This window comes from Mustela putorius, unplaced genomic scaffold, assembly GCF_011764305.1.
Source record: "Mustela putorius furo isolate JIRA1106 unplaced genomic scaffold, ASM1176430v1.1 tig00000145_pilon_pilon_pilon, whole genome shotgun sequence".
NCBI lineage: Eukaryota > Metazoa > Chordata > Mammalia > Carnivora > Mustelidae > Mustela > Mustela putorius.
The window spans coordinates 28,825,246-28,846,385 of record NW_025421294.1 but is presented as its reverse complement, the minus strand read 5'-3'; the positions used below and the strand labels follow the sequence as shown (position 1 = coordinate 28,846,385).

Sequence of the window (21,140 nt, the reverse complement as noted above, 5' to 3'; positions counted from 1 at the left end):
GCATGCCACGGGGTCGGAGAACAGCAGTCTAAGGCTGGTGTTTTGTGTGTGGGAGGTGGGCACCTCCCAGAGCCACCTGTGATGGCCAGCCCATGTATGAGAAAACTCAGGGCCTTGCAAGAAGAGGGGAAGGGCTAAGCTAGAGGGAGGAGTGAAGGCAAGAGGCCTTGTAAGCAAGCTGAGAAGCCCTACAGGGCCCTCCCAGGGCCAGTGACTGTCACTGGTGACTCAACCCCAGGCAGTATCACTTGAGGGCAACACAGAAAAAAAATCACAAAGCAAAAATGAAGAAAGACAGCTTCTGCTCTCCCCGTCTTTACAGAGTTCACTACCGTCAAAGAAAACCATGCACTGTCCCAAAGAAAATCCTCCTGGAGAACTAAGAGAGGCCAGGATTGGCTGCCCTTTTTCCCTCCTTCCTCAACACCTGACTCCTGTTCCAGGTCACTTTCTAAATCCTCACCCACAGAAGTCCTGGCACTTTGAGCATGCATTTCACAAGCTGCTTAGTGTAGTTGTTAATCAGCACAGGGGTGCTACTCTGACCTCTTATCAAGCTCCTGGGGAGGGGGGTGTCTGTGAGGATCAGCTCTGCACAGCATCTTGCTCAAGAAAGACCTGCTGGCAGAGGAGCTTACCACAGGAGCCTGATGATTCTGTTGGCCACACTCCTGGAAGAGAAAGGTACCATTTTTAAATGCTCAAAAGTTCTCATCCATCAAATCAAACGAGGAAACAAAAAATCAAAACAAACTCAGCCTAGTATGCCTTGCTCTTGTGCTGAGTCTAGAGTTCAGGATTCCCTGTCCAGATGTAGCCCATGTGGAGAAACCACCTGAGCAGTCTCTCCTCAAATACGCATCCAGGCCTGGGCCACCCCACACATTATAGACAAGGGGCTGAGGCCCAGGGAAAGGTGAGGCACTGTGTCCATGCACAGTGGGAAATGGCTTGAGGTGCCCATCTGGACAAGTGCTCAGGACAGAGGGGCTAGGTGGCTGGGACTTCCAGATAAAGGGTCAGGGCTGGAGGGGCAGATGGGGGCTGCCAGTGTAAATGTGGCCCCCAAAAGCCATGGAAGGGTACAAGTGCACAGCTATTACAAGCATTGTCCAGAATAGACAAGCATGCAGGAAGAGAAGGGGGGAGCCCAGGAGCTGATGTCCAGGAAGGTACGGTGGAGGTCAGCTGCTACTGAGCAGGGCATGAGGCCCTGGAGGCCAGAATGGCCTGTGTCACGCTAGCAGGCCATAAGCTGCCACTAAACCAACACCTCGAGGAAGGTCACACACAGAAAAACTAGTTCCGCTGGCCGCTGGGAGTCTCTGCACATTTAAAGAACCTCAAAGACTCCTGTAATGTCTGTTTATAGTCCTCGGGTTCAGATGGGCTGGAGAAAAGGCAGCCCCAGAGGCTACATGAGTAATTCTGGGCAGGCTGGGACCCCCATCCCCTGTTGGTGCCTATGTCATTAACTGTGCCAGCCAACGGAGCCTGCTGCCTAGAGGATGCCCATAGGCACCCTGGTCCCAGCCCCCACCATCAGCCCTCATGAAGCCTGCCCTGTTTCAACCCTGACATGTCCTTATGACCTAAGACACCCACCCCAGGGCATGAGAGGGGCAGATAACCAGCTGCTCTGGCTGGGTAGCCGGCCAGCTGTGGCCCAAGAACAGCCCAGGAGCAGAGCCTCACCTCCACAGCCTGCATGGACTTAATGACCACCCCGCACTCCTGCCCTCTGTCTTTCAGAGCTTCCTCAAACGGTTCCATGATGATGATGAGCTTGAGCCCTGGAGTCTCCTTCCTCTCCACATGTTCCAGCAGCAGCACAGCCTTCTGAGGTTTGTCCACAACTACGGTGCTGATGTCAGCTGAAGGGAAAGTCATGCTGTGTGGGCATAGGCTGTGACCATGGGTACATGGGCCAAGCCACAGAACCACAGTCTGGGTGTGCCCGAGCTTGCGTGTAAATAAATGCATTAAGATAGGCACAACACGGGGGTGCCTGGGTGGCTCAGTGGTTAAGCCGCTGCCTTCAGCTCAGGTCATGATCTCCGGGTCCTGGGATCCAGCCCTGCATCGGGCTCTCTGCTCAGCAGGGAGCCGGCTTCCCCCTTCTCTGCCTGTGTGTGCCTTGTGATCTCTCTCTCTCTCTCATTCTGTGTCAAATAAATAAATAAATCTTAAAAAAAAAAAAAAAAAAGATAGGCACGTGGGGCTGTGTGCTATACAGAAAGGAAAACGCAGGGAGCTAGGGAAAAGCCAAGGACAAAAGGCCAGGGAATCTCCTAGAGCAGATTCCAAGCATTCCTTCACTACAGGCTCAGGCTCCATAATCTCAGGTCTGCATGAACTATTTGCCACCCCCACCCCTGCCCCTGGGCATCTGCCCCAAGCTATACTAACCCTCAGGGAACTGGAAGCCTGTGTGGGGGCTGGTGCAGAGGTTCCTTCATGATAGCCAGGCCCCATGGAAGGTGCCTTTAGGTGAAGTCCAAGTGGGGAAAGCCAACTCAAGGGCCAAAATGGAAAATGTTCTTTGAGAATGGAAGCAAAGAGCTTATCAGTGTCAGACAAGTAGTATAACATGAGAGTTGGGGATTTGGAGGGCTGGCTGCCAGTGACAAGAAGGGGATGTAGGGGCTCACCTGTCCTGATGATGTAGCGGATAGCACCAGGGCCCAGGGTGTCATAGAGCGGGACCACCACCATAGAATATGTGTAGCAGGCAAGCTCTGCGATGATCCACTGTGGAAACACATGGGTCTGGGGTTGGAGGAGCTCAGAGCACATAGGAGGGCTATACGGCCCTTATGCCCAGACAACTGGAGGACTTGTTCTGGGTCCTACTGAGAAGGTTCTGTTCTGGCCCTCTCCATGTGGCAAGGCATCTATGAAGCCAGTTGGTTGTGCCCACTTACACACAGCCTTCGGGATCATGCATGCCCCAGGGAATTCTGAGACTCCAAACAGCCCCAAGTCTACTTAAAGGGCTTGCATGGCCTTCTTCCTTGGGTCCTTCTTCCCACATGGCTCAGGGAACAGCTATTTGTGGGGCTGGCTGATGTGGATAGACCGAGCTTGTCTGGGTTGTCCACTCATGGTTAGAGGCAAACCCAAGAGACTGAGAGGTGGCATACACCAAGGATATCCATTTTAACTCTTGTCCCAGATGGGAGCAGGGCTGTGTATGATACTCAAACCCCTACTCCACTGATACCTCTAAAACCATTCAAGGCAGATGCTTACCTCTGGCCGATTTTGAGCAAAAACGCCAATAAACTGATCTGTACTTGGTTTACAATTATGTTGGAGAAGTCCAGACCCTAGAAATTCAGCTCTGTCAGCCACCTGCACACAGACATGGGGAAGCGATGGAAAGCAATGTTCATCAGGGAAGAGAGATCCCCAGGTGGGGATTCTTACAGGTCTGAGACCTTCCCAAATCCCTACACAGATCGGCTGGAAGCCCTGTGAGGTAGCTGCCAGGAGTCTGGCAAACAGGCCAGACAAGGAAACAATGACCCTCTGAGACCTTGCAGGGTGCCCATGTACCCCCCAATGCCAGGTCTACATGGGTTGACAGGGTGGGGCCTGTCCTCTGTCACTCACCTCCTGGTAGGACAGCCACTGATAAGGTTGCTTCGGCTTCCTGAAGCCAAGACAGGGTCCATTCCCTGCAGGGAGATAAGCGGGTCTTGTGCCAGGGAGGATGGTAGGGTGGGCTGTCACCTGCAGCTTCTCATCAGATGCCTGAATGGCCATCCCAGGCCGTGGGGTGGCTAATTTAGGAGTCAGGCGAACTGCCCCTTAGCTCCCTGTCTAACCTGCTGAAGCCCAAGAAGGCCTAAAGTGCACAGCATGATGTGTCCTCAGGGATCAGGGAGGCCCAGGAATGGGGAATGACACAATGCCAGTTCCCACCATGACCTGTCTGATGCAGCCCCAGGAGGACACAGAGACCTAGCCATGGGGCAGACCTAGCCATGGAAAGTTGCCTCTGTTGGACCATCTCCTTTTGCCCCCTACCCTGGCCCACCTAGACATCGCAGAGGCCCAGGTTCTGAACCGTGCCAGCCAGTGCTCTGGCAGTATGAAGCTTATGAGGGGCTGCCTATGGGAGTATAAAGTATGGGCTAAGAGCCAGCTTAAGGTCAGGAAGTCCTAAGTGCTAGAACAAAGCTGAGATCAGCCCTTTGGCCACATACTGCAGCTACTTCTCCAGTTGGGCAGGAGAAGGGCTAACAGTGGTTTTTCTCCTCTGAACCCCAGTACCGCTCTCCTCCCAGGCCCCCAGTACCTGGCTTGCCCCTCCCCACATTTGTACCTGCTCATTCCCACCACAGCTCCTGCACACCCCTATGCCCCCTCTTACCTGAGATGCTGAGCCCACGGCGGAACACCTGGTACATGGTCCTGGCATCATCATAATAGTGGGTGAGCAACTGAGGGCCATCCCCGATCACAGATCGCCGGGCCCCACCACTGTCCTACGAGCCAAGCACAGGCCAGGGAAGCTGACTGAGGCAGGCAGAGGTATCAGGAGAGGGCACCAGGACGCACCAGGCTGTACACAGCGTGGACGCCCACCAGGGCCACACAGGTGGGACTGTGACATGCTGTACGCATTCACACATGGGGCCTAGATAGAACACCTGGATGGCACACACACGACCTCCACACTTGACCTGTACGCCCCCTCACTCCAACGCAGTTGGCTCATGCACATAGGCCCAGTATGCTGGTCTCCCATAGGTGCACGCAACACCCACAAAACATCCAGAATTCCAGTTACGGTTCATATACAGCTATGGGTCACTCCGTGGGGAGTGCCAGTAGGTGTCAGGTCATCCTCTGGCATCGGGATGGTCCTCATCACCAGCTACTGCTGCATCCCTATGTTAAGAATCATTTAGGTGCCATCCATCATTCACATAGTAGTATGAATTAGTTTGTGTACTGGCTGAAGGTACCTGCCTGGGAACACTCCTGTCCAGGACTCTCAATCCTTCTACATCACAAATTGGACCTGTGGCTCTTTACTACTGAAAACCCAAAGCAAATCCATGCTGCCTGCCTCCAGGCTCCTAGACCATCGGGCTTTGTCCTTACTGGCCTCTCCAAACAAGTTGTAATTACAAGCCTACCAAAACAGTTAGTCTAGTGCTTTCTCTGTGTCATCTTACCAAGTCTTTACCACAATCTTAGGAAGTGGGCATTCTTTTTATTACCCACTTGGCAGTTGAGGACACTGAGGCTCAGAGAGTTAAGAAACTGCCAAGGACCATATAGCTAGTAAGAAGCATGGCCAACCTTTTGGGGCTGTGGGTCACCAGAGGCCGTTCTGGTCACCACTCTGCTAGTCCAGGGTTACCCCCTCCACTGTCCAGCCATTCCATGTGAATTATAATTTCCCAAAGCCACCAGGTGCAAGATCACATATCCACACCTTTGCACACATCATGCCTCCTGCTGGAAAAGTGCCCTGAAAGATCCCTGTCCTATCTAGACCTGCATCTTCTCTGACCACACAAAACTCTGCTATGCTCATGGTTGCCAAGATGCACCCTTAAGAGCAAAACAGCAAGACACTGAACTGTGTGTGCAGCAAGTTAGTATTCAGAAAGAGGGGCAGGGTGCTGGGGTGGCTCAGAGGATTAATTAAGAATCTGACTCTTGATTTCGGTTCAGATCGTGAGATTAAGCACCCTCTCCTCCCAGGCTTCATGCTCAGCACAGAGTCTGCTCAAGATTCTCTCTCCCTCTCCTTCTCTACCTCCTCTCCTCTCTCACTCTCTCTTTCTAAAATAAATAAATAAAATCTTAAAAAAAAAAAAAAAGAGGGCAGATAACTATCCATTTGCTCATGGAATGTTCCTTGGGGAGAAGAACTTGCAGGCGAGGGGAAGAAAGTAGATCTTCAGTCTACAACTTCTCCTCTTTGGAAGTGTGAATATGTTAACTAGTCAAAATGAATAAATAGGAAAAAGACAATTTTTTAAAAGGCAAAATAAATTTCATAAGCTTAAGAAAGAAAGAACTCTCACCAGTCCTTTTAGATTGAGCCTGGAATACCCTTGTCCAGGCCGGACCACTGCCCTTCCTCTCCTTGGTGGCCCTCCTGGGGGCCCATGTGCCCTGGGAAGACAGGGCCATGGGGTGGGCTGTTCTGAGTCCCAGCTCTAGACCAGGGGCTGACACGGGGAGACCAAGAGGGAAGTTACCTGGTGGCCCCTTGAGAACCTTAGGCTTTCTACTGAAGCACCAGGGAGCCAAGGCTTCCCACCCAAGAAGCAGATAAACTAGAGATCCAGTGCAAGGCCACAGTTGGGCTCTGCCCAGGGCTCATGCTCAGTTCCTAGAAAAGGCAGAGGAGCATTGTGTCGGAGACCCTGTTCGAGGCCCCTGGGGGTCTTACTGGCTCACTGCCAGGGGAAAACAAGATTCTCTGTACCATTTTGGGTCAAATCAGCTGCAAGTGGGGCTTCTACCTTCAAAACGCCTCTACCTGCTACTTGCCACAGACCAGCTGCTTGCACTCTGCTCACCTCCACTTCCTCTGACTGCATCAGGAGGTTGCATGGTGGTTGCAAGGCCTTTGGCCGGTGCGTGAACCAGTAGGCGAGGACAGCAGCCAGAGCACCCACACTCACGAGGGTGGTAGCTGAGAGGCTGCGGAAAAACTGGCCCAAGTCCCCCAGCTCGGGAAGCCGCAGCAACCTCAGGATCTCCTGTGTCTGCATCTTCTCCAGAAGCGAGAGGATGAACTCTGCAGGAAACAATAGGCGGTGAGAGAGGAGAGTGGATGGCAGGCCAGGGAGGAGTCCTGGGTCTGTCCTTCCATCTGTCTTGGGTCACAAGCGGCACAGTGACCTCAGCCAGATCCCGGCCAAATACACTGTATGGCGGGCCCTGGGCTAGCTGGGTGTGTAGTTGCCTGGTGTAACACTGCATATCCCAGAAGCTGGCTTTCTAGAAGGACCTTTCTAGGTGACAGGCCAGAACCCTGAGGAGTCACCCCTGACACTTGCACATCCAGCCCAGTTCTGAGAACCACATGCTCAGATCCTGGGCCATGACTGACAGATGCTTCCATATTCTCTGGAGGCCAGCACGTGCTCTGACAGCTCTGGAAGTAAAGCCTTCTGGGCCCCCAAATCTGGGTACAGACCAGTATGGTCAGACCAGTGTCCTTACCTCTGCTCCTGGAGTATGAGGAACACAATGGCCAGAATGAATGGGCTGATGCAGGCTCCTCCCACTCTACCCCAAGCTCCCAGTCCCAGGCCCTGACCCTGAGGGAAATAGAGAAGGCAAGGGGAGCAGAACCCACAGACCCATCCGGACAGACACTTCTGGCCTTCATGACATGAGGGCATCACTCTATCTGGCAAGGTTCCAAGGAGTGACACAGCAGGGTTCCCCCAGGTCCACACCCTCATAGGTGCTCCTTAAGAAAACTTGGAGCCAAAGTCTTGCCAAGGTCAGAGGTGATGCTGTGGCCAACTTTCTGAGGAATAGTAGCATTACCAAGAGCAGCCAGGGAAGGGTCAAGGCATCACTCCCTGGCCCCAGACCGCTGACCACTATGCGCTGGGGTTCCACACTGCCCCTGACCAAGCACCAAGAGGCACAGGTGACCCACCATTAACTGGATATCCCATCCGCTAATGTGTAAAGGAAACGGGAGTGGCCCAGGAAGCACATGTTAAACTGGTGGGAAGGGAAAGGAAGCAAAGCCCAGAGAGAAAGGGCTCAGCAAGGTGCTGTGTGTTCTCCTGGGGGTAATCAGCATTTCCTGTGATATGGTGGTCAGGGTACCATGCTTGCCCACCCCAGCCTGAGAGGACAGAGTGAGCTTACCTGGGGACAGAGTGGATGCCTTGGGGTGGACAGGGGAAACATTTCTGTGGGAAGCATTACTGACTAACGGTTCAAAGAGAGCAGTCCCAGAAGCTACCACGTCCTCCCAATGGCCCCTAAGTGAACCGTGCTGGCAGAGCGGACATGGCCAGCTGGGCTCAGGGATCTAAGCTTAGGACTGAGAGAAGGAGCAAGGATGGACCAGGCACTGGATGCTCTTATCCCCATGGGGGCCTCCTTGGAGTCACTGCCTAGGAATATCTAGACTAGTAATGCCACAAAACACCTACAGGTCTACTAGCCTGCTGAGGGCTGGATAGGCTCCAGGCACCACTTCCCCATCTGCAGCCACTCTCCTTGCTGGCCCTCTACCGCTGGAAGCATGGCTATGGTTTCGCTTCTTGGGAAACAATGAGAAATCCAACAATAGCCACTCTACCGCCACAGGATATGAGCCAAGCTGGAATTGCCTGACCCCTGAGAGAGGAGAGATCTGCTGAGATGCTGACAAATAATATTTGTACTAAACTGTAACATCACCACACCAGAGATGAGGTCAGTGATGTGCAAAATCATTGCCAAGAAAGCAGGCAAATCTTGTTTCAAATCCCCTCTCCTTCACTCACAAGCCACACAAGGTTTCACATAACCCCGGCTTTGTGGACCTCCTCTTGCCCATCTTTAGAATGGGGACAGCATCACTCAGCCACATACTCATAGAGGCACGCCATGCGAGACCAGGGAGGCTGCCCAGTCCAAGCAGGTCCAAGCACCTGACAGAGGTGGCTGGACTCCAGCTGCAGCCCCTCAGGAGCCGATGCTCTGTGCATGGCACAACAGGCGGTCTGAGTCCTGGAAACACTCGTGAGCCACCCACAGACTCTGGGGGCTCCCTGGGGAGCAGAGAATGTAAACCCCCAGGCACCATGGTCATTCCCACTGAGTTTCCTGAGCTGGAAACCCAATTTTCCTGGCAGTCTCCTCAAGTCAGATCAGCCAACAGGCTATCCCACAGGAACAAACCACTCCTGGCATATCAATCACAAGAAGGTGCCACACCAGCAGAGGAGAGACCTGGCTATGGACCCCAGTGAATTCACCAAGGAAAACCATTCTGGGGAAAACCCTGGGCAGGTGATCAGCTAGCTTCCTCAGGACATTTGTTTCCCTAAGCTGCAGACGAGGTGACTGAGTCATGGCCATGCCTAGCAGGTAAGTGACTTAGTCCACATATAGAAAATCCAGATATGCTCATCAGCTCTTGGGGTAGGCTCCAAGCTGCCTAATGTTTCTTCTAATGGGGCTGAACTGAGTCAATGGGCTGAAAAGCCTTGGACAAGCTCAAGAGCTCAGCTGTGTGGTCCCAAAAATGTCAGCAAGAACCCTGCAAAGATAGCCCACTATCAGCAGTCCTTAGCCCTCGGCAGTTACTGCCGGGCGCTGAGCTGCAGGAGAACGTGGCATTTGCAGTCTCTGCTGCCATGCTGGGGTTTTCGCAGAGCACAGCCCAGAATGGCCAAGTCATCCATCCACCCAACCAACCCCCAATCGCAGAGCAAACCCTCCCTACTCTCCTCTGGCTCAGGGCTGGGCCCTGGGACAAGTCACATGTGGGTCTGCCCTCAGTCCCATGAAAGAGACACATGAGGGAGGGGGCGGTGCCGTGCAGCAGAGTCTGGGCCGTGATCAGACATAGGGAGCCAGAGAAGGTGCCCGACTCAGGGGAGTCAGGACCTGCTTCTGGCAGGGAGTTGTACTGATGCTGAGACAGACAGACAAAGAGGAAAGGGTGTCCTGAGCAGAGGGAAGCCAACACACAAAGGCTGGAGCTGACAGAGTGGGGAACACTGAGCCAGCTGAATATCCTGCTCAGGATATTAAGTCTGAGCTCTGGAAATGTTGTACAAAGGTCACTGCCACCAGTCTGAGAGGCTGGCCTCCTAGGTACGTGCACTCTCAGAAGTCACCAAAGTATCAGAGTCCCCAGGATAGGGAAAAACAGAACTTGTCTAACCTTCCTGAATTGCTTGTGTCTGGGAAGCAGAAGCCCTCAACTGAGATGGGAGCACAGAGGTGCCTCTGAAGGTAGCTGCTGTCTGCAGGTACACAGGGAGCAAGAGGAGGAGCCCAATCCAGGCCTCAGACTACAGCCTCCCAAACCACGACCTCATGTGGTATCACCACCCCACCCCTGCCAGCACTGGACCACCCTTACCCACACTTCTATGTCCAAGGGTGTCAAGCTCCCACAGAACCAGCTCCAGACCTGCTCAGAAGAGCCCAGGCCAAGACCACAGGGGTGGGAGGCAGCATGAGGCCGCCAGAGCCCGGGAAGTGGCAGCTGCCAGTCAGGCCCATGGCTGTTTCTCCACCATGCACACACTAGGCATGGGTGCCCTTCCTCTCACCAGCTTCTCCAGGATGGGCACTTCTCTCCAGGAAGCCCACTTGCCTGGGGCAATGGGAGGTACTGGAGGAAGGGCTGGACTCCCCACTTCTCCTCAGGTTGGGCCTGCACCCCTGCCTGGTGGGCAGCAACAAGGCAATCAGCTGGGCACCCTATCATGCTTCTAGGCTCGTCAGCCTTCTCTGACAGTCAGGGCTGTATGCATCTACCCAGAGAACTGGGAGCCATTGCAGGGCAGAGCTGCAAATTCAGGTCTTCTGAGGACACGAGCCTAAGAGCCAACCCATGCCACCAAACACTTGGCATGGGGGCAGGGTAGAGCCTAGGTCTGGGAGTCTGGTCTCCTTTCCTTATTTCACAGGGCCTTGGCCTCCTCTGACCTTCACTCCCTCTCCGTTGGACTAGGGTAGGGTTTGGTGGTCCCTGGGGTGCTAGCAGTAGCTGCCTCCTCCCAGGCCCCAGGAGCCTCTCCTGGTTTCAGTAGCATGGGACAGGGATGGGGGGGTGGGCAGCACCCAAGGGAATCAGTGGTGCCCTGTTGCCAAGTGAGCTGCTGTGTTTGTAAATATTCACCTTGAAGGAGGACCCCGCCCTCAGCTCAAACCAGTCTCCTCTCCTCCGGCGTATCCTATGCCTTCTTCTCCTCTGGCACAGAACAGTTCAGGATACAGCTGTTGGCACAGGTTAAGGACCTGGGACTACCCCCACCATAGTAGGCCCTGCACTCACTGGGGCACAGGGAAGGTAGGTGGTAAGAGACAGAGCTGTGCAGGAAGGGAGAGGATGGGAGGAAAGAGACCCTGGTGGGAGGCATGCTGGTGCCATGGTGACCAGGTGGTTGAGGCAGAGCTCAGGGCACAGTCCCTGTAGAGATGGTCCTGAGTCCCATGGCTTGGCACCAAGGACCCTCTACTGAACTGGCCTCCTAGCCCCAGCACTCTAGACCTTGGCAACTTGGCTAGGTGGCTCTGTCAGGGCCACCTCCTCAACACCCCTCAAAGGTGACTACCCCTCTTCACCCCACAGCTCCTGGCCTGGTCCAGCCACCAGCAAGCATAGTCCAGACTCCCACACCAGCCTCCTCACAGGCGTCCCTGCTCTGACTGGTGCCTACATTGATACCAAGTGTATTTTCCCGACACACAGACATGACTATGTCATGCTACTACTCAAAGACCTTATTTGGCTCCCTACTACTACTTTAGGATAAAAGTCCAACTCATCATGCCCAGTGCTGAAGAACAACCTGACCCTCAGATTCTTCCCTTCTTTTAGAATCACCCATGTTCCTTCTGTATCAAACTGGAGTGGGGTGAGGGCCCTTGCAGCAGGGTTGAGTTTCTGAAAACCTCTGAGGAATTCGGAAATGGTAGGCAGCGCAAGGCAAGCCACCGGATTATTAAAGAACACCCTTACCTCCCAATGAAAAGCTTCAAAAAGAAAATCACAACCTCTCCCAGGGACCGGGGTCTCCAGCAAACAAGGCAGGGAAAAGGTTCCAAGGCGAGTTCTGGTGCTGCACTGACCTGGTCCAAATCGACTCACACTCTTGATAGCCGTATGACCTTGGATAAGTCACTTGACCCCTCAGGGCTTCTTCTCAAAGAAGCTCAGGGTCAGAGAATGTGGTGCCAATCACAGAGTAAGTGAAACACTCATAGACAGTAGTTAGCTAAAGCAGTTACTCTGTCTCTTTGCCAGCCAGAAGGGCTCAAAGATAACTTGCAAAAGGACATGCATTTACACCCTACCTTTCCAGAGGGCTCCTGGCACTGGGGAGGCGGATGAACTGGTCCCACTAGTACCAGCCTCCCTTTATAAAGGGTGTGTGGGGCTCAGGGAGAGAGCTTACCACATCTTGAGCAAAGCACAAAAGTGGCGAAGGCCCTGCCCCGAGTCTGCCCTCCTGGGGACAGCGGATGGCAACAGCCGCCCGCTCTGAGAAGCCGGGTGGCAGCGGCGGCGTTAGCAGAGGTGGCAGCGGCTCCCTGGCGGCCGCGGGAGCAGGTCTGGCAGGGACCTGAGCACAGAACAGCTCTATGAGGAGCTGCCGCCCCCCCCCCCCATCTGCACACTGGGCAGCACTGGCTCAGATCAGCTTAGAGCCAAGCAACTCGCCTTAACCCCCACTCTGCCGGGTGGCCAGAGCTTGGCTCACGGCTTCTGCCCTCTCCCCCACTCTGTCTTCAGTTTTGGACAGAGTTGGTCAAATGGGTTGCTTAAGGACAAAGGCTCTTTACACACCCATCTATGACACTGATTAGGGGCAAGAGCTTCAGCTGGGGGCTGGAGACTTGCTGTCTGCATGAGTGGCGGAAGTGGTAGGAAGTAGTCGGGCGTGGGGGTGCAGATGCCAGATCTCTGGCTGAGTGAGACATCTGGAAGCCCAGGAGACTCCACCTCCAGGCCCTCTCAGAGTTCCAGGGGCTGCCTCTCCTCCCCCGCCACCCCAAAGGTCACAACCTGTCTACTTGGGGAGAAGAAGGAAACTGAGCACAGTCCCAGATAAAACATCTGCTCAGAGATGCCCTGGGTGCTCTCCAATAGGGATTAGGGTCAGCAGATAGAAGATACTGGCTTGTCCTCTGCAAGACCCCAGGCCAGCACATCAGCCCTTTCTCAATGCCTGTCCTTAGAGATACGGCCATCCCAAGCCAGAATCTACACCCTGGCCCGGTGGAACCAGAGGTGAACTCTGAACTCTCTCAGCACCCTTGGAAGACAGACTGGAACCAGAGGTCCCAGGGACTCCCAGGGCCCCACTTCTCCAAGGTCTGTCTCTATAGGATGAGGGGTGGGGATGAGGCTCCCACTTCCATGGCTGAACACACAGGAGGAAGATGGTCACCACTGCTTAAGAGTAAAATGCAAATCGAGGCCACAGTAATTAGCTCACCGCCCTCCAGGCCCTACCCACACCTGGTGCTTCCCAGTCTGCCAAAATGTGGCCACTGTCTATCCAAGTCCGACCTACCTCCTCAGCAGCAGGGCGGTCCCACGCCACGGTCCAAGGCTCTGAGCTCGTTCCTAAGGGACTGCGGGCACAACCAGTCTGGAGCCCACAGACCTTGCAACACTTCCCTGAGGTTGATGTGGTCTTCACGGCTCAGCCCACCACCCTGGAGCTGGAGCCGCCCAGAGGAGAGTTTCCTGCTTCAGCTGCCCTCTCCTGGAATTTGATAGGAGCCTATCTAGGCCCCCAGGCCATAGCCTCCTCCAATCCACCCCGAGGAAGCTTTAATATACACAAATGCCTGAGGACCCACCTTCTGCTCTCAAAGCTCCTATCTCTTCCTTCTCGGCAGGACCCTTACTTTCCTCTAGACATCTTCAGGGAGGTTTTAAAAATAAGACAAAATCTCTGTTTAATGCTTCCTGGGACGGCTTCTGGAGCAGGAAATTCAGCAGCCACAACCCAGGTCTTGGCTGATGGACCCTCCCCCCCCCACCGCCCCCGGGTGCCGGGGAGGAAGAGCCCGGCAGTAGTTCTGTCCCAGTAAGGGTGTGACCCAGCCACTAGGGTAAGAAAAGCAGGGATCTCACCACCACACCTGTATGACTCTGACAGGCAGACACACAAACCCAGCAGCCTACCCTTGGCCCACTCTCCACCCCGTGCGCACAGATACTCATGCTTGGCTCTATCATGCGCGAGAGGCTTTATTTCCATCTTCCTCTTGGGTTTTAATTAGTCACAGAACCACAGACAATTGGGGCAGAGATGGGGCCCAGGGCCTCCCCGACGGGGGACCTGCCGCACATCCCCGAGAGGCTGGGACGCAGGTTGCTGGGTTACGCAGTGACTCACCTGCCAAGCTTCCCCAAGAAGCCTGATTCTAGCTCTGAAGGTTCAGTTAAGCCTCTTCAGTGTGGGAAAGCCCACGTCTGGCAGGCTGGACCTGAGAACAGCATGGGGCCGGCCACCCCTGCCAACAGGCCCCGACTCACCTTGGTCATGTCTCCCTTTAGCAATTCATTTAGCATCCAGGAAGCTGCCTTCACTGCCCTCCTCTCCTCTCACCACGCCAGCACCTCGAAAGAATCCCACTCACCCAAAGCCCGGGTCAGGGAACATGGGCCCACATTCCTGACGATAACACTGGGCAGCCAGGCTCAAACGACACTTTCGGGAACTTAAAAAATACAAACAACCTTGAGGACAGAGGAGCAAAGAGAAACAGAGTGTCTTTCACAAGCTGGGAGATAAATGTTGTCCTCACCATGAATCGGGCCCAACTAAAAATTCCGAGCAAAAAGGGGCATCAGAGGCTCAAACTGGCAGTAGGCCCTTTGGCAATATTTGCAGAGCACAATAACCGGGGCCGACGGTGTGGGTGAGCCCGAGTCTCACTGTCCTCCCTAACATACCAAGCCCCCCAGGACAGCAGGCAGAATTCAGGGATGCCACTGAGGGCCATGAGCACCACAAGACCAGAGGGACACCCCCTGGCCAGACCCAACTGTGCAGGAAGCCAAATCCTGTCACTGCAACACGATCCTTTCCCTTCCCAGCCAGTCCGCGTTAGGACTGCCTGTTTCCTAGCCTCAGGAGCTGTGATCCATTTCCGTCACCTGACCAAACTGAGGACATACTGAGAACCTAGCAGGTTCCAGCTCAAGGGACCAGAGGCTGCTCCTGGCAGGGCCAGGGTCTCAGAGTCCCCTGCGGTGGCCGTGGCACGGGATGCGACCTTCTCCAGGAGGGTCCTGCTAAGACAAAGTTGTGGTCGCTGAGGTGGGGGTATTCTCTCACTGGTACCCAGCTCAGGAAAAAATGCACAAAAGAGGAACCTGGGTCACATTCTTAGTCAGGGACAGGAAGCAAGGAGGGACTCAGGAGCAGATGGGAAGCAGTGTTCTGAGAAGTGGACTGAGGGACGGAAGTGGGTTGGTAAGTCGCAGGGAGACACTGTAAGATGTGGAGGGTCCCAGGAAAGAGGCAGGAGTCTGGCTGCATTGAGAAAAGGGGTAGGAAGCCGAGGCTGGGAGGCCAGTAAGTAGCTGCAGAAGAGAAAAGATCATTGTGGTACTGTCTACATCGTGGTACTGTCTCGCCTTCGGTGTCACAGCCAGGAGCTGACAGAACCCAACAGCTCCTAATAGCCCCAGGGTTTTAAGATGCCCAAGTGCCCCCAGGCAAGCTGTGCCCCAGCTCCCTCATGAAGGGGCTGCTGCCACAGCCATGAGCTACCCAGTCTCTGTCCCGGCTGTTCCAAGGGTCGCTGGGTTTGTCACAGAAGAGACTGAGCAAGAAAGAAAGTTGTTTTTTTTTGTTGTTTTTTTTTTTTGCCTTCAGTTAGAGGTAAATTTTCTGGAAAATTTGATAAATAGTTTAACTTCCTGGCTCCCCCATACTTTGACAATGTTCCTCCTCTGAATGCCACAAAAGTAACAAATCCGAGTTCCACTCAGTTCAGCCGAAGGCTCTGCCTACTGGTGGGACCCGGTCACCTCCCAAACCATCCCTCTGGAGGCCAGGGGCATGGTCTCTCACTGCCCTCCGGTCTCTCACTGCCCTCCGGTTGCCTGGTCCTGCTCTGCCAGCAGGGGCCCTTGGCGTCCTCAGGGTTAATGCCAGGCTCTAGCAGCCCAGCCCTCAGCTGGGCAGGGAGCATTGAGAACTCGGGCCTCTTTTTCAAGGCCAGGATGAATGGGGAATATGCAAATACCCACCTCCCCAGGAGTGCAGGGGAGGGCCTGCTGCTGTATCTTTCCACTCTGGGCCTGTCACATGAAAGGGTTTGTATTCCTGCTGCTGGCTCTGGCGCCAGACTGGGGCTGTTCTCACCAGAAAACAAAAATCTCTTTCAGACCCAAGCAAAACGAGGCCCTGGCTGGCTGGGGGAAGGCTGTTGGACGTTGTTCACACTGACCCACCGAGAGCACCCATCCCTTAGATTCCTATTAAACCCACCACCGTTCCAGAGGGAGCCGAAGGCCTCTGGGGTCTCTGAGGAAAGCCCTGTGTCAGGTCTGGTGGGTGACACCAAGGAGTGGGACTAGTTCATTTGGAGGCCCCAGGGGTTTGTCCCTTGCAGACATAGAAATGGCTGGCTCTCAGGTCACCACCTTTTATGCAGGGGGAAATGCTGGTACTTCTCAGGGTGTTGACAGTTAAACATGCAGAAAGAAAAGGAAAGAGAAATGACAGTAAACAAAAGACCCTGCAGTGCACAGTGAGGACTTTTTAAGAATGGAGGCCATGGGCATCCTCCGCCTGCCTCGCCCGAGGCCACTGGCACAGGAGCCCTCCAGCTGGGGCCAGGGCTTCTGGTAACCTAAGGCCCAGTGTGCAAGATCACAAGCTTCTGGGACACTCCAGGGCTTGGATTCCATCCTCCACAGAGGCCCCATGACAAGGTCAGACTTTACTTTTGTTCAGACTTCCAGAGGCCAATGCTACTTTTCTGACATCCCTAAGGGCCACCTAAGCCTATCTCCACAGTACAAATCTTGCACTCTAAGTGAGGGTGCTCCTCAGACTCCCATGAGCAGGAGACAGTGACACAGGGAGCCCTCAAAGATACACATGGGTGAGCCCGAGGAACAATCTAGAACAAAACCACTTAAACTGATTAGAAACCAAGAGGAGGCCTAGAGGACGCTCTGTAGATTCCCTGCGATCTGAGGGAAACTGCCCTGGTCAGCTTCTCAGCCCAACGAAGATGCCCTTCCTGGATGAGTGTCCACTACTGCTTGCCCCACGGGTCTTCCTTCTAGAGGCTGGGGCCACATAGTATACCCACAGAGCCAAGAAGCCAGGCATGTCTGTGAGTGTTCAGAGAGCAGCCCTGGGAGGGACAGGAGGCAGCAGGGGAAGAGGAGGAGGAGGAGGAGGAGGAGGAGGAGGAGGAGGAGGAAAAAAGGACACTTCAATACAGATGGAAAGGGTGCTTCCCGGGTCACAATATTCCCTGATATCTGACCTGGGCAAGAAGGTTGGGGACATAAATACCCCATCTCCCACCAGCCCACTGGCCAGAAGAAGGCCCACCCTCCCCTTCTCTCCACCATTCCAGGCAGAGCCAGGCTTGTGGAGAGAGCCTGCAGGCAGGAAGGGGGGCTAAGTGTGGGAGTTGATGATGTCCCCTACAGAACCACATCCAACACATCTGCTGGAAGGGAATATCACCGTTAACACTGAAGTCTGCCAGAAGTAAGCAAGGTCCTGGGCTTTAAGTGGTTTCATGCACACCCCAGTTTCCAAACTTCAGGGGTCACTGCAGGCCTGGATGGGTCCCAGTGAGTCTCCCATCTCCATGCTGGTAATTGCCTTCCTCTCGCTGGCCTCTGGAGGATTGCCATCCAGCCTTTGGCCAACCTCCCTGTCCAAGCTCACTGAACAGGCCCTTATTCCATCCTGCCACTCAGTCTCAGCTCCAACAACCCTCCCCCTCCTCTGATTGTCCTTGCTATGCAGGTTTGCTGTCCAATCTCTAACTGACCTCACTGTCCGTCCCAGTGACTCTTCTACCTACTTGACATGATTTGCAGTCACTTGGTCTATAGCCAAGGCTGGGCCAGGGGTTGCTGGTCAGGAGCCAGACTGGAGACACTTAGCCCCCACAACAATCTGCACACTAGAGGGAGACACAGGGCTTTGTAGCAGGGCTAAGTTCTGCCTGGTTCCTTGGGATCCACCTGCCAAGCTATTGGTCCAGGCAGGTGCAGTGTTCTGGGAACAGGAAAGGGTTCCTGGTGATGGTTAGTGGCCTTGGGCCCAGAGCAGCCCTTCTGACCTGGGCCTGCCTGTTCCCTCTCTCCTTCCTCTAATAGCCATCAATTGCTGGGTCTCTTCCTGACTCCCAACAGGTCTCATTCTGGATTTGCTTCTCCCAGGCTCTAAAGATGGAGATGCTGATTATTCCCTCACTAGCACCATCCTGGCCTGGCTTCCTGCTCTAAAGTCCCCAGGAGACAGCTGTCTTAGAACATAGGACTGAATGGGCAGAGAGGAAATCAGAAGCGAGCTTCCCCCAGTTCTCCACGGACACTGACATCCAAATGCCTGGACTAGCTGTCTGAAGAAGAAAGATGTCTCCAGGCAAAGCAGGGGAGTAGGCACCCATGGGACTTCTTGGGATTTGATGTCTTTCACGTTCTGAGATTACAGGCTGGGCCTCAGAACTGATCACTCAGCTTGATCCAGAATTTATACCGACCCATTTCCCAGCTTGCCACTTCTGCCTGTCACAGAATCAGATGATCAAGATCAAGCCTGCATGAATCAGAAGCCGTAAAAAGGAACCAGGTCTGGGAATGACTCCACCCACCATGAGCTCCCAGAGCAGCGAAACAATGGTGGGAGATGTGCCTGGGCATCCTGAAGGATACCCCAAAGTAGTATCCCTGAGGCCTAATGGGTGACTAGTGAGGACACTGGCCAGGCAAAGGCAGGAAATGGGGCCAGCACTAGGGCCTGCTTGCTTTCTGCTCTGCTTGGCCAGAGCTCCCAGCCTACTGGAGCTCTAAGGAGACAAAAGGACCTTGCCCTCAGAGAAGAATATATTCTCTACCAAACCAATCACTTGCAGCTAGGGATTAGATTGACCTACCGACCGGCCTACTTCCTCCCTTCCTTCCTTCCTTCCACAAATACTTTTGGAGCACCTCCTTCTGTTCTGGGTTAACACTAAGGGTTCTCCCAGAAAGGCTGAGCTGTCCTGCCTGAAGTGAGTTCACACCTGCTCCACCCCCCCCCCCACTGCTTCTACTACACTATCATCACCCCACCCCCATCCCGAGGTGGGCATGGAGACTGGCACCTAGTAGGAGCACAGTCAAATTCTGTTATTAGCTAACTGATGTGTGGTAAGAAAACAGCCAATAAATTCTTTCTATCCTTCATTAAGGTAACCAGCACTGGTACATGCTCTGCCTGGCCCTGGATTGGGGCTCACAGAGGAGACACTCTGGCCTTGCCCTCCAGGAGATCATAATGTATGAGGCCAAAGACTGCAGGTCAGTGGAACAGGTGCCCCTAGGCGATGCACACGGCATGTGAAATGCAGGGTAGTGTCACCGTGGGCACTCACATGACCAGCTTGGGCTATGTTTCTCTGACGCTGCCACTACATACACAGAACAAAGCCCAGTGCCTGGGCTGGTACCCCAGAGCCTGCAGACCCCCAGCCCTCGTGACCTCACTGGCCAAGGAGAGTTTGTCCCTAGATTTCCTTCACTCCTATGGCCTTCCTGGTCTTTCCTCATACTGGTCCTTCTGCCAGGAATGCCTTATTTCCCTAACTCCCTCTCTGCAGGTCAGAACCCTGTCCCTGTTTTGAGGAAGGCCTAGCTCGAGTTAACATTTAAGGGGACCCTTCTATGTGCTGGCCCTGCTCTTGACAGTTGATGCCAGTCCTCTCTTTAAACCCTCCTCCTTCCAAGGACGGCTCCCTTGCTTGTGCCCACCACAGAGCCTGCTGGAGGGCTCAGGTCCTGGCTGCTCACACCTGGTGGTCCCTCCCTGGACTACAAATCTGAGAGGATGCTCTGGCTCCCAGTTCTTAGGAGTTGCTTCCCCTCTGAACCTCCCTGAGTCTCACTGACTCACCTGTTAAATGGGGATAACAGCACTACAGTGCTGTGGGAAAGATTACATGAGAAGCTAGGGAATTACAGAGCACGGTGCTTGATACATGGTAGGTGCTCAGGGAAACAGCAGTCAAATCAGTACATTTGCAACAACACTTCCTCCCACCCCCATAAAAACAACCCTCCTCCCACAGTACTTCACTGAATGGATATTTGAGTGCCTACTACATACCAGGCTAATTACATGGCTAATGACAAAGTGCAGTCTATGTTAGACAAATGCCTATAAATATTGCCTCCTTTTGCAAACAAGCCTGAGCCTCCTGCTTCCTTATCCTGCTTGCTACATGTATGGGACAGCCCTGGGTCCCATCTGGGCCTGTAGCCAAGCTAAAGTCAGGCTTCTGAAGGTCAACCTAAGAGCCCTTACTTTCACGTGGGACAGAAAACCAGGCAGAGAACAGAATGGCCAGGTTCTGACGCCCTCTGGTGTCAGTATGCTGTCACTGGCCGGATCCTTGTATCTTACCACACGCTGGGCCAGCTGAGGTCCGAACTTTCCCGCAGGGCAGCGCACTGTGTGCAAATCACAATTTTCTTTTGTGAGGCATACCCTCAGCTGTTCTTTCTGGAGCTCCACAATCTGTAAGGACCCCAAGTGCCTACTTGGGACCCCTGTAATGGCTCCAGATCTCACACTCCTCCTCCACCCTAATGGAAGCCTGGAATCAGGTGAAGATCTGATAGGGCTGAACTCCGTAAGATGTGCACATCTGCACCTGCCCCAGACACTTACAGCCAGATGGCTGCCACAGCTGTCTCTGCCACCTGGGCCAACCCCATTCCCCAGGGCCACAGCTTGGGTCTCCTACTTTCCCCTTCCAGGAGCCCAGAAGTGACCTGAGCCGCCATCTAATCTTGTCTGAAACATCAACAGCCTCTGTGTGCTCTACCAGCCTCCCCCTGTTGGCTCAGCCTGGCCACTGCAGCCTGGTCTCTGCCACCTAAAAAAACCTTTCCTCCAGAATCCCCTCCTCCCACAACCAAGGCTCCTGGGCACAAGACCATAAAGACCCACTCCCCCACAGTTCTTCTTGCACCCCTTGGCTGGCCTGACTCTCTCTACCCAGTTTGGCCTCTCTGCCTCTGACAAACATCCCTGTTTGCTGCAGAAGCCTATTAAGATGCCACCAGTGGTCAGGTATGTGGTTGAACAGAATGGACCTTGTCCAAGGGCATGGGGCTGCAGCAACCTAGAAGGAAGGATGCCCTTTCAGAAATTCACCTCTCCGAGGGGTGTCTCTTTCTACTTTGCCCAAGGGTGCCATATGGC

General features: G+C 54.1%; 1 protein-coding gene across 8 annotated transcripts in view; it reads right to left on the bottom strand.

The window, feature by feature from the left end:
* The window catches only part of ACSL6 (acyl-CoA synthetase long chain family member 6), a 62,581-nt gene that overhangs the window by 38,099 nt on the left and 3,342 nt on the right, over window positions 1-21,140 (bottom strand). For 5 of the 8 annotated variants that reach the window (XM_045075539.1, XM_045075535.1, XM_045075534.1 and 2 more), the window contains 7 exons: window positions 6,552-6,772; window positions 4,379-4,493; window positions 3,616-3,680; window positions 3,253-3,354; window positions 2,652-2,751; window positions 1,696-1,874; window positions 639-671 (listed from right to left, as the gene is read on the bottom strand). In XM_045075539.1, the coding sequence (XP_044931474.1) occupies window positions 639-671; window positions 1,696-1,874; window positions 2,652-2,751; window positions 3,253-3,354; window positions 3,616-3,680; window positions 4,379-4,493; window positions 6,552-6,772 (815 nt within the window). Of the gene's footprint in view, window positions 1-638; window positions 672-1,695; window positions 1,875-2,651; window positions 2,752-3,252; window positions 3,355-3,615; window positions 3,681-4,378; window positions 4,494-6,551; window positions 6,773-12,125; window positions 12,297-13,247; window positions 13,473-14,221; window positions 14,426-21,140 lie in introns of those variants that run through there. The other 3 variants (XM_045075538.1, XM_004737404.3, XM_004737408.3) reach the window with 3 other exon arrangements.